This window comes from Poecilia reticulata, linkage group LG4 (assembly GCF_000633615.1).
Source record: "Poecilia reticulata strain Guanapo linkage group LG4, Guppy_female_1.0+MT, whole genome shotgun sequence".
Taxonomy (NCBI): domain Eukaryota; kingdom Metazoa; phylum Chordata; class Actinopteri; order Cyprinodontiformes; family Poeciliidae; genus Poecilia; species Poecilia reticulata.
The window spans coordinates 26917747-26930275 of NC_024334.1; the positions used below are offsets into that span (position 1 = coordinate 26917747).

At 36.2% G+C, this 12529-nt stretch overlaps 1 protein-coding gene across 40 annotated transcripts in view; it reads left to right on the forward strand.

Moving 5' to 3' along the window:
* Nucleotides 1-12529, forward strand: part of adgrl2a (adhesion G protein-coupled receptor L2a) — a 127241-nt gene that overhangs the window by 38475 nt on the left and 76237 nt on the right. For all 40 annotated transcript variants that reach the window (XR_533604.2, XM_008408083.2, XM_008408086.2 and 37 more), the window contains exon 3: nucleotides 6642-6855. Coding sequence is in view for 39 of the 40 variants with exons in the window: in XM_008408083.2 (XP_008406305.1) it covers nucleotides 6642-6855 (214 nt within the window). In the remaining variant the exon portion in view is untranslated. The remainder of the gene's footprint in view (nucleotides 1-6641; nucleotides 6856-12529) is intronic.

Genomic DNA, 12529 nt, shown 5'->3' on the forward strand with positions numbered 1-12529 from the left:
TTTTTTTATGAATTAATTAATTTATTTAAAAAAATTGTTTCTACTGTATGTAAATGGTCCTTACATCATTAGTATTTACATGCGTATCCCTTTGGGTTTGATTATGCCTTGTCTGGCTTCATGGTAGAACAAGATGATCTTAATGACTTCTCATTTCTGTGAAATAGGAAGACAATTTGCTCATTACCTCTGCTTCAGTGACACTCATATCCTACCAGATGGTCACTTTCCAATTGATTTGACTCGTTGGTGGAAAAAAAAAAAAAGAATTAAATCATTATAGCACCAAAGAGACACTGCATAATTGGTTCAGGCTACATATGGGGGTTTTCTCACAGTTCTCCAAATTGTTCACCTAATGTCATTGCAAAGGTTACGTAGACTAGTAAATATCAGCTTTGGAAGCTTTAAATAGTGTTTTGCCACCAGTGTAATAGTTGTGTACCTCACCAGAATAGGGGTCCTGTGCCTCATCAAAATTACTTGTTAATATGTTGCAAGAATTATTTTTTTTATACATTTATTAAGCACTAGACAAAAAGTGAAGTCTTTGTTGGGTAAATTGTTCATTATTCGATACTAAATTGGGATGTACTGAACTTAATGTATTAGATTTTCTGAATATTATGATTTTGTTTTATTTCATGCAATATAAATAAAGGGGAAATATGTTTCGGATGACGTTGGAGGCCAAGTTCTCCAAACAAAGCTTAAACATTATTTTCAGGTGTAGTGTTCTTCTTTCTCGCAAAATATTATTTCACATTAAACTATCTGAAATATTTCTTGTATACCTTAAATCGTCTCGTACATGCAGATGATGTACATAGACGTATTTGACAATTTATTTAATGTGGTACATTTTGTCCTCAGAAAGGAACTGGAAAAGTAGTTTCATACCTTGTATAATCAAACACAATAACTCCAAATAATTTCATATTGTAGCTGGAGATAGGCACCAGCAACTCCCAACCCCACTAAGGGACAAGGGTGTAAAGAAAATGGATGGATGGACGAATTTCATATTGATCTGGTTTTCTTAACTTTTACCTGTCGCTTGATTGTTTTGAATGGAAACTGTCTTCTTGTTCTCATCTTCAAATCTAGCTTTGCATAAGTTGGCATTTCATTCTTTATATTAGAAGTGATTTTTTTTTTTTGCCCAGAAATGCATAAAATTGACAGAGCAATTGTTTATACTTGAGCACATTACCTTTAGTCATTGGACAGCAACAAGTGCTCTCACTGCAGTCACTTGTTGAGTTAAGATTTTAAATGATCAATCTGATCATTTGAAAAGAAGAAAACAAGTCTCTGGTACAGCTGATATTTCAACAATCATATTTCATATGTGGTTTACTACTTCCATATGGAAGGTAAATAATTTTCATATTGTGTGTTCCCTGAATAATTATGCTAATGACCCAATGAGCAAAATAATGATTACTTTTCTGCCTCATTTGAATAATGAAATTCTTCAGTTAAGTGTAACAGTAAGCATTGGATTTGTTTATGTTAGATTAAGTGTGATCGTATTATTGTGTTGTAACTGCAATGCATGATCGATGGCATTTTGCTTTCCTCTTAATATCGGCACGAAAACAAAGATAATTTACTTAAACTAGCCACAAAGGCACATTTATATGAAACAACATGATCAGAGGAATATGTGAGAAGTTATTTGTTTTTGCTTGCCTTATGTTAGCCATTTGAAACGATTTGTTTTTCAGGTTTGAGTGATTTCAGCCAGTAAAGCGACATTTGTGAAGATTATGAAACGCTGTGTAGGTCGTGGGTTAACTCTCCATAACTGCTGATGTGACTTTGGGTGTTACAGTAACAATACATTTATTGCACTCACATTTTTCCACAGACTGACTATCGGGTGTCCACATATTGATGAGTCTGTGTCACTCACATCCCATAAACTAAAAATACCATCTGACAGCGGGGTGAAAAAGTAGTTCAGCCTGGGGTCTCTAATCAATGGAGAGAGGCTTTCATAAGTTGTTTACAACCCTGCTTTGGGTCCATGATCCATGGACCCAGAAGGCTAATAAAGTGTGTTTTGGAGGACGGCAATTTTGTTTGAAACACACAAAATTTAAACATGAAAATGCGTTGCTATAGCAAGTGTGCCAGCAGCATGGTTGAAAGGCGGCTTGTGCCAGCTGGAGTAATGCTGTTTTCTTGAGCATGCATTTGTCTTCTCATTTCTACGGGCTCTGTTTTCCTCTTTAGGAAGCGAGACTGCATTAGCTCTAAAATTGCGGAGGCTCTGCTGAGTGATTTAAGTACTTTAACAGAGTTCATGTGACACAAAACATAAGTTGGGCTGGCTGTGGATTTGCAGATCAAACTCAGAGGTCTTGCATATGGCCAGAAAACAGATCACTTTCAGCCGCAAAGTAGGCCTGCACAAGTTAATCTGTCCCGCCCAGCAATATTTAACTCCCCCTCTGATGATCCATTTGAAGTTCTTAAGATCTTTCAAATATGGCAGGCTCGTTTTGAGCAACTCCATCTGAGCAAACTGTGCCTGAACAATTTATGTCAAAATAAAATATACATTTTTAAATGTGTAAATTTGTGCATATTTTACCAAAAAAACTGAAAAAGAAAGAACAAATCTTCAAGACTTGACCAAACAGGTGCAGGATTATGCAAAAAAATGTTTTACCCACTCTTTAATTACTCGTCTCTGTAAAGGACATCACATATTAGAAGAAAAAAAAAAAGAAGTAGCTTTCTTTATATAGTTTCTAATAATTTATAAAAATGCAATTTCCTAAAGTCAAGCTTTTTTCTGCAACCTTTGGAGATAGTTTCACATCACATTTTTACCTTATGAGCAACATAAAATCTACTGATCCTGAAAACCCTGTGGGTTTTATTTTCAGAAAAAATGTTTATTGGAACCGACTAGTTTGCTTTGTCAACAATTCTTGTTTTCGTCTTTTGTACGTTTCTGTGGTGATATAATTTACATGTGGTTTCCAAGGTAATATAATGACCTAAAAATGTTTTCAGACACTTTTTTGATTTCTAAATTGACTATGCTATTGTATCTTTTTTGTTTGAGTAACTCATGTGATGCATGTTTCATCAGCAAATAACATTTCCATGCTTTTAGTAGGTTACAAATATAATGGGCAAGCAAAAAACTAGAGACCTGGTACAGAACCCCCTCTCCTGAACCTTTCTCAATGGTTGGTGCTCTGTGCCGTTTAAATTATGCAGTGGTAACATTTTCTGTCAAGTGAATTATTGCTATTGCTGTTGATTTATTTGTTCTACAGTTGTATTGATGCCTGTTTAATTATGTCCACATTGCTTTTTCTTTCAAATGATCATTCTATGAGAAACAAGTAGATTCTCAACATATCTTTTGGAAAAAACTGTCCGATGGGTTTAAAATGAGTAACTGACATTTTGTGGATATTTATTAGCACATACTACACTTAGCTTAGAAGATTTACTCAGTTAGAAGGCTGATATATTTTAATAAACAAGTACTTGTAGAAAAACAACATATAGGCTTTCATTCTATGAATCTCTGCCACTTTCATGTCTCCGTTTGGATATTTTAAAGCTGTAGTATAACACTGAATGATGTTTAGCATTGCTCTATAGTTGCTACAAGAGGTATTATAGTGTTCTGACAATGCATTGCTGGAGCGCACTGACATGAGCTCAAGATTGACTGTCAAGTTCTGTTCCTAACACCCTGTGTTTTCATTGTTTTTCACCTTTTTCCACGCTAGCGTCTGATAAATTGTTTATCAGCCAAGGCACTTTTTTTTTCTCTCCTCAGACAAAAGGGCTGAAAATGTGAAATGTAGCTAAAACCCATCATATTTGAAAGCCTTTACTTTTTGCCTGTTGGTCAAATGAAAGAATGTGCTGTCAAAAAGTGCCAGGAGAAGAAAAACAATCCATACTTAGTGATCATGGAGACAATTGAGGTTAGACTGACCAGAGCAGTGGCTTGCTTCATACAGATACGTTTTGTTTGCACTGAGCTTTTCGCTGAATACCTCTGGAGTTGAGCTTTTACCTGATTTGTGCACAAACAGAGCAACCGGCAATACGGACTGACATTTATCTTCCTTTGTAAAATATCACAGCTGCGTTTTCTGCCAAGAAGCACAATGCAGAATGTTAATCCCCTGCCACTGTTGCTTAGCATTTAATCAGACAAAGATAATTGTATTGGTTGCTAATTGATGAGCCATTCAATAGGGTAAAATGAACTCAGTCTTTCTTGACCAATTTAGACAGTGACTGCAAGCAAACTCCTGCCAGCGACTTATCAAAAGAAAGAAAAGTCTTTTATGCTTCTAAACTGCACAAATGGATCACTCCAAGTTGTCTGCAAGGCAAACAAATTAGAACATGAGAAGTCGTGAGGGTGTTCTTTATTTTCTTCTGTGACTGCGAACTAAGCCTCATTAGGGAGACGGTCTTTGGAAACAACAGCCATCAACCAAGTTGTAGGTAGGTACCCTGTTATATAAGGTCTCAAAGAGGTGACAGAGTCACCAGTGGATGCCAGGGAACAGCTTATTAGTCAAAGAAGTCGACACAGGAGCAGCTGGCAGTCTTATTAGGCTCTCTCCCCTTATTCTTTAATGTCTGACTTGTCACAGCAGTAGAAAGTCGCTGTTATCAGAAACACATACGGATTCATAAAGTTTACCTGTGTGGATCACTTTTAGTTCAAAAATGGCTTTTGGCATAACTCATATTTGCAGAATAACAACATTGATTTATTTTTTTTCAGTTTTCCTACCCCCATCACTTGCCCTCATGGAAACGAATACCCACACATTCACAACGGGTTTTTTTTTTCTGCCTCCCAATTGAGCTACCTTCGATTGTCAGCTCTGTGAAGAGGATTAAATTACACTTATGTTGTCATGGTTGTTGTTCCTTTTTATTCCGTACAGAAACAAATGAGCATTGAAAGAAAAAAAAAACAGCCTCAGTAGTGATGGACTTCACCAGCACAATGTGTTTTTACATTAAAATGACAAACAAAGCAACAGCAGGTCTGACAAATAAGGCTCCTCACAAAAAAATATGGATTTTTTTTTATTTACACCAACTTTTTAAAGTATTACTTTACATTTTTTTTAATGGTGTTTTTCACTTTGTCTTTTCTTTTTTTTTATCAGTATCACTGTACTTATATCAATAGTTGCAAGGTGGCCCAGGGCTCCAGACATTAGGTCGACAAACTAGACTTTAATGACAATTATTGATTTTTGTTTCAGGGCCGGTTAGGGCACAGGGATGACATAGTAACACCATTAGATCCCTGGTGCAGTTGAGATCTGAAATGTTTGCTTGACATGCTGATGTACAGTACCATGTGAAAGTATTCACACCCTTTGAAGTCTTTTGCACTTTGCTGCATTATAACCACAAGTTCTTTTGCATTGCATTTTATCTGGTAGATCAGCAAAAAATAGTGGATAATTGTGGATTAAAAAAATAAGACAACAAAGTTTCTTTTTAAAAAAAAAAATCTGAAAATGTTAAAATTGTATTGTTTCAATCCCCTCTACTTTGATGCCCCTCAATATATTTTGATGCAGCTAAATAGCTCCTGAAGTAGAAAATCTGACCCTTTTTATAGAAGGATGAAGGAGCGACATATTTTTTTCAGTTTGGGACAAGCCATCTTTTTAGTTTTTAGCTTTTTAACCTACATAAAAAAAATGCTACATCAGCTTGAACATACCATTTTAACAATGAAACATGATGGTGGTGGCAGTATCATTCTGTGGGGATACGTTCCCTTTGGAGATACAATGAACATGATCAGAGTTGAAGGGAAATGTGGGTGGAGGTAAATACACAACAAACCTGAAAGGTTGTGTGCAACCTCTAGCAGGATTTTCTTGGTTGGATGTTCACCTGCCATCAACCAGATATACAGTGTAAAGGTTTAGATTAGAGCTGTACGATATAAGAAAATGATCCATTTGTGATATTTGATAAATGAATTAGGACGTTACTTGTGGTTATTCTGTGTTCTCCTCACTCATGTCGTTCTTCTCTTAGCTTCAAGCAATATGCTACTTGAGCATTCTGAGTACTTTGCACAGTTTAGGTGTATGGGTATTTCCTTCAGTGACATTAGATCCAACAAGCTGAATGTTGCATCAACATTCAATGCCTGGACTAATAATACTTTAATAAAATATCAAGCAATTAGTGCTTTGTGAACACTCTTGCAATATTACTTTAGCACACATTGACATTGCGTTGACTGCATGAATGCATGAATGTGCATCCCTAATTTGAATCACAAGTCCAGACATAAATGCAATTGCGAATCTGTAGCATGTCATGAAAATTGCTACTGATTTGTCACATAACATCTCAATAACATAGTAAGATGAGAAAAAGTTAAAAGACATATGAATACATTTGCAAGTGACCGTATATCAGGCTAGTGGTGAAAATAAGAGTTTTCTGTCTTTATCTCGGTTCAAGAAAATGCATGCATGCAGATGCTCCCTTTGTGCATATCCAGCTCTGATGTCTTGTGATCATGTCTTCCTCTGTGGCACTGCAGCTACACATCTCTTTTCGATTTGCACTGAGAAGTCTCTTTCTCTTCTCTCCCTCAGGGTTTAGCAGAGCTGCCCTGCCGTTTGGCTTAGTGCGGAGAGAGCTGTCTTGTGAGGGTTACCCCATTGATCTTCGGTGTCCAGGCAGCGATGTCATAATGATTGAAAGCGCCAACTATGGCAGAACAGACGACAAGATTTGCGACGCCGACCCCTTCCAGATGGAGAACATCAACTGCTATCTTCCAGATGCCTACAAGATCATGTCACAAAGGTAAAAAGCCATAGATGTGTGTGTGTGCGTGTGCGTGTGCGTGTGCGTGTGCGTGTGTGTGTGTGNGTGTGTGTGTGTGCGTGTGCGTGTGTGTGTGTGTGTGTGTGTGTGTGTGTGTGTGTGTGTGTGTGTGTGTGTGCAGTGTCAAAACAGCCGATCCCAAACGAAGTGTCTGTCAAAGTTTCAGGTCCTTCAGAAAATTATTAGCATGGCAACGTAATAGGTCTGAATCATTCCCAGCTATTTCAATTTGTCCAGCTACCTTTGATGAATCAGTTTTCTTTTGTTTTAAAAAATTCTCACTAGCTTTTAAATAAAGTTTCTCACCAAGGATAATGCTATTGGCTCCGAGGAGCTGATTTAGTCCACTGAAAAAAGCCGAACTGAATAAAAGTGTGGGATGAAAAAAAGTCAGCAGTTGTCAGCATCAATACCCCACATCACATTACCGTTAGCACCGATAATGAGGCGCCTGAACCTGAACAAAAGTGAATTAGAAACTTCATTACAGCTCTGAAAGGTGAAGGAGAGAGGACAAACGGTGTCAAAGGAGTACATTAAAAAAGGAAAATAAGCAACGAACAGACTCGAGCCGAGTAGAAATAATCTCAGTCTCAGGTTAGACAGCTGTTCAAACTATAAACATAGCAAATTTGCATTTTTTTTAAAATTCTTTACAACAAAGAGGTAAATTAAAGTGGCAGTGCCGACAGGGTGCAGATCTGATGTGGCTTGGAGGAGGTAATTTTCTGTCTATTGCAATTTCTGCTTAGGTGTAAATTAACCTGCAAATGTGCAATCTAGATTTAGTGTGCTTACATTAGGCTATCTGTGTTTGCTTTATTTTACCTTGTTAATAAGGTTGAGCTGGTTGCTCTTAGCAAAATCGATTTATTATGTGTCTGCATATGAGTTATTTCACTTGAATGGAAAGTGGTAAAGCACACACGAAGACGCACACAGTGTTGTTTGATCATTTGCACCGGACCAACACTACTTTATGCATAGTGATAATTAATAGTGAAACTTTTACTGCCAAGTATAAATAGTTTTACACACAAATAAAAAAAGTCTGTTCTTAGAATAAAAAAAATAATTAAAGTCAATACATTTTGAAAGCAGGTCTAATAAAGAATTGCTTTACAGTCATATGACTTGTCAAATAATATTCTATTCATAAAATGTTGTTTAGTTTTCATGCTTGGTTTGTGATAATTCCTCTTGATACAGGGAACTGGAAAAAAAGTACTTATGCCCCTTCGACTCTAACAATTTTCAGAGAACTGTTAATGTAAAAATAAATGTATGGCAAAACACAAACCATTAAGATATTGACTTCCACCTAAACTGATAAATGCAAATAGAGCATTGATCAGAAAAGCAGTTAAAATCGTCTTTTTAATATGACCATTTCAACAATTTATGTATTGAAATGATCCAGTCAATTTCCAGGGCTAAATCTAAATGAACATCTGTTGTAAAATTTAGAAATCACTGTTCAACTTGTTTTTGATTTAAAAATTTAACAAAATGCATCGTGCAACACACCACTGTTACCAGTTTTTCTTTTCTCGCATTGGGTTTATTTAATTACACAGCTGAGACACAGTAAATGGGGCAAAGACAGAAAATGGGAAATTATGCGGCAAACACCCACCAGTCAGATTTTCCGCACAAGAAGCCAGATTGAGAAAACCAGCATCCCTAGATTTCTGCTCTAAATAAAAAAAACCGCCCTAAATATAAACAAACGTATAGATCAGCATGACGTCTGACTGCTTAATAGTCTGACAGATGTTTAAATATGCAGAGAAGCATAATTTAATCTGGAAGACAACCAATGGTGGTACATAGACTTCCAAATGTGAATTTATACATGGTAAGGTTCCACCAGGAATATTTTGTGCCACATGAGACATAATACATGAACCAGTTGTCACACAGGGATGCCAGTGGAGCCAAAGTGCACAGGATGGAATGACATATGACTGCCACAGAGAGAGATATTGGCTGGTATGAGACAGTCAGCAACTCTGGCAAGCCGCCTTGGGAAATAAAAAAAAAAAAAGAAATAAAAGAGTAGAGCCCTTGTATTCAGGGGGGTTATTGTCAAGTCCTATTTGATGAAGTCAGATAGCTGACTCACATTGTCTGTCTTGAAAGGCTGCAGCGTCCCAGCTCCCTGTTTTTGACCCTTTGTGTTACACTGCCCTCAGCCTTGCTTGTTCAAAAACAGTTCGTGGAATAATGACCACCGACTCCTAAACAGTTTCCTAATAAAGCAGCAATCCAGTGTCTGTGACAGACTGTGGTTCATTGCTTAAATGCAAAATCTGAGACTGACTGAAGGTATCAGATGTTGTTTTAAATGCATACTTAGCCTTTGGGTGTCAGTTCTGAACATTTGTAGTCTACAGAAGTGGGATCTTTCAAGGAGAAAACTGTGTTATAGGATGTGGCTCACGGGAGAGAGTAAGAGCAAGATTTGACCTCTGATTAGACTGGAAGCAGTACGGATAAAAAGAAAATACTCAAAATGTTGCTAAGAATAGTGATCGGTAAAAGTTAATTTTTACACAGCACCTCTGAAGGAGGGCTTTATGCACTTTACTGGGCTTCATCTCTACTAGGTGTTTAAAGTTCTGTTGGTCCACCTCTGGAAAACCTCTAAGAAAATTAGGGAAATTAAAGTAAAATGTGCATGTATGTCAGAAGTGGTTGGCACTTTAGTTCATGCAGAACACTAACTAATGATATTGTTGCGTTCCAGCTGAAAATAGCTTTTATGTGTAAGCACACACACACACGCACACACACTAATAATTCTTTGTGCAGCTTCTGTCTGGCATGTGTGAAGAATCAAGACAACTCTTTGCACAAGTGTAACATTAAGGACCTCTGAGTTAGAAGAAATGTAATTTTGTGTCATCTGTTTTATTTTTGAGTTCAAATGTTTATGTATGTAGCACATTTTCATAAAAATATATTGACAAACTGATCCGCCAACTGAAATATGTTGTCTTTAAATTAAATTCAACATCTTGGGACAAAATGTCCAAGACTGAAGTTAATAAGAAATAATTATTTACGCCAGTAAAGCCAAACTAATAATTTACTACCTAAATATAGTTATTCTCAAATAATAAATATTTAAACCATTTGTGTTTTACTTGGAGAATATTATCAATACGGTTTTGCATATCCTGATTTCACTTTAAGAATTATTATGAAGAGCTTTTAATAGATTTTTTGGTCTGTCCTGCTGTGAGCGGTCATTTATTATTAATATCAAAAGGCGAGGCTATGTGATGCCTTGTGTGAGAGTGGAGTAAGCCAAAAGCAGTTGTAATTTATACAGTTTCCTAATTTAGGTGGGTGGAAAAAAGAAAAATCAGTGCTTGTGAAGAAAATTAAGTTGACTTTTACATATCTGAAATTGACATGGCCCTGAAGTTTAAAGAGTTGAGTTATGACTGCTACAGTTTGATGGATTCTGTTGGAACTCTGACTTGTTTTCATATCTGGCTGGCATTTTATATTCATGAGCACAATGATTTTATGAAAATAGCCTTAGGATTGTTGTGGCTCAATTAGAACATTCAGCTGCAAGCAATTAGTTGACTCAAGTGGGTGATAATCTGTACGAGAATTTTTCATATGGACGCCGCCCCTCCAGATGTGAAACTGCATGGTAGTGAAGTTTGAAATAATTAATTCATTGATGATAATATTCAGCGCTGTGATTTTTTTTTTTTTTTTGCGGGATTGAGTTTTTGTAATAATTTGATTTTCTCTTCTGTGCTGAAGCTAATTAGTGCAAACACAATGGAAACATCAAGTAGATTATAATAGTGTATTGAAATATATATATTTTTAAAATGCATTTTATTGATATTAATCAAATTATCTCGTGTGTGCTTGTGATTAATCCAAAATTGACCACACGTCCTTATCTCAACAGAAGTTTAAAAAAGATGACAGTGATATGCCTTGATAAATCTTTTTTACAGTAAGAAACATACGGAGATATACAATATGAAAAGTGGCCTACATACATTGATTTCACTTTGACTAATGAGCTTCATTGTAAGTATTCGATAACAAGGTCATTGATTGCTGTAATATAACAGGGTTGGTTCCTGCTGTGCCTGTGGATCATGGGTTTTTAGAAGGGGCATATCATTGACAGAAATGATCAATGCAGATTGCTCTCTGGAAGAGAAGATTGAATTTATAAGTGAGATTACTGTATGACTCTTAAGTTAAACTGAGTTAATAACCAGGAATGATTTTCAGGAAAATTTGTTTACCAATAAACATTTTTGCCCTTGAAATGGACAAGAGTGCATCTTGAAATGTTTCGGTTTTCATAACAAAGGAACAGCTTTAATGCCACAAATTTTCAACACCCTGTTATGAGCAGCTACATCCGATTTTAACATGCTAAAATAGCTACAATGTTTTAGTTTTAAATCAGCTGCATCCTCCAAGTTTGCATCAATAAAAGTGAAGTGGGATCTGGAGACTAAAGAATGCTACTTACACTATTTATATCAGTGACAGTACTGCTTGCAAGGCTCTCTGCGGAGGTCCATTCTTGCCGCCTGACAGCACTCTGCCTTGTACTCTCTCTCTGTACATACGCTGTTGGTGTTTATTTAAAGCACAGAAGATTAAGATTTCATCAAGGTCCAGATTCAGTTAGGATGTTTCAGAGGGATGTGCGAAAGTTCAACGTGAGTAAAAAGGCTCTCAATCTCCTTCCAATTGGTAACAATGTGCTAAACAAGAGAGTATATTAAATTACCAGTACTATATTTGACTAAGTTAGAGTAGTACAATGGCCTCTGTGTGAGTTCTCAGCTCAGCTTTAGTGAAGCTTTGACTTTGAGCAATATTTAATATATTTTTCTAGTCTTATGCGATGAGTGGTCAGTAATCATTTACATTAATACCAGAGGTCCATGCCTTACAATAGAGACGTCACTGAAAAACATGATTTTAGTATTATATAAAAAATAACACATTTATGTATTAATTTTCAAATGACTTCATCTTTTTAAGAAGTCAACATAGCCAGCTAAGTAGTCAGCAGTCTTTTGTGTTTATTACTGTAAGAAAGTAGATTAGAACCACAGCCTTAAATCTTTCCAAACTGCTGCTAACATCTCCAAATAAATTATGTTTCATTACGGACAGTGGCTGTTYTGTTACTTCCTGAAGTTTTGCTCTCTCTCGCTCTTCCGCAGCTCAATTAATCCTCGTATGTAAAACCTTACCTAAACTACGCTTTCATGTAAAATAGCTTCTTATATCTCTGTGCTTCCTCTGACTTAATGTTTACAGCTTAATGTTTACTTTCTAATTGGAACTGGAAATTAATTTAGTGTCTTGTCAGTAGGTTAACTAACATTAGCAAAACAAGCTGGTAGGTGCATTATTTACTTCCAAGCCGTGTACCAAGAATTACTTGGACCTTGCACACCACTATGAGCGTAATGTAATGATGTGAAAACTGAATAAAGTGGAAATAAAGAGTTCATTACTGCAGCTTTCAGTGTTACTTGAAACTCATTCATTTCTCACTTCTGATTATAAATAACATGCAACATTATACTCACTAATTAGTTCTGGAATATTACATCATCCCTTGAATAAAAAAAAAGCAAAACAT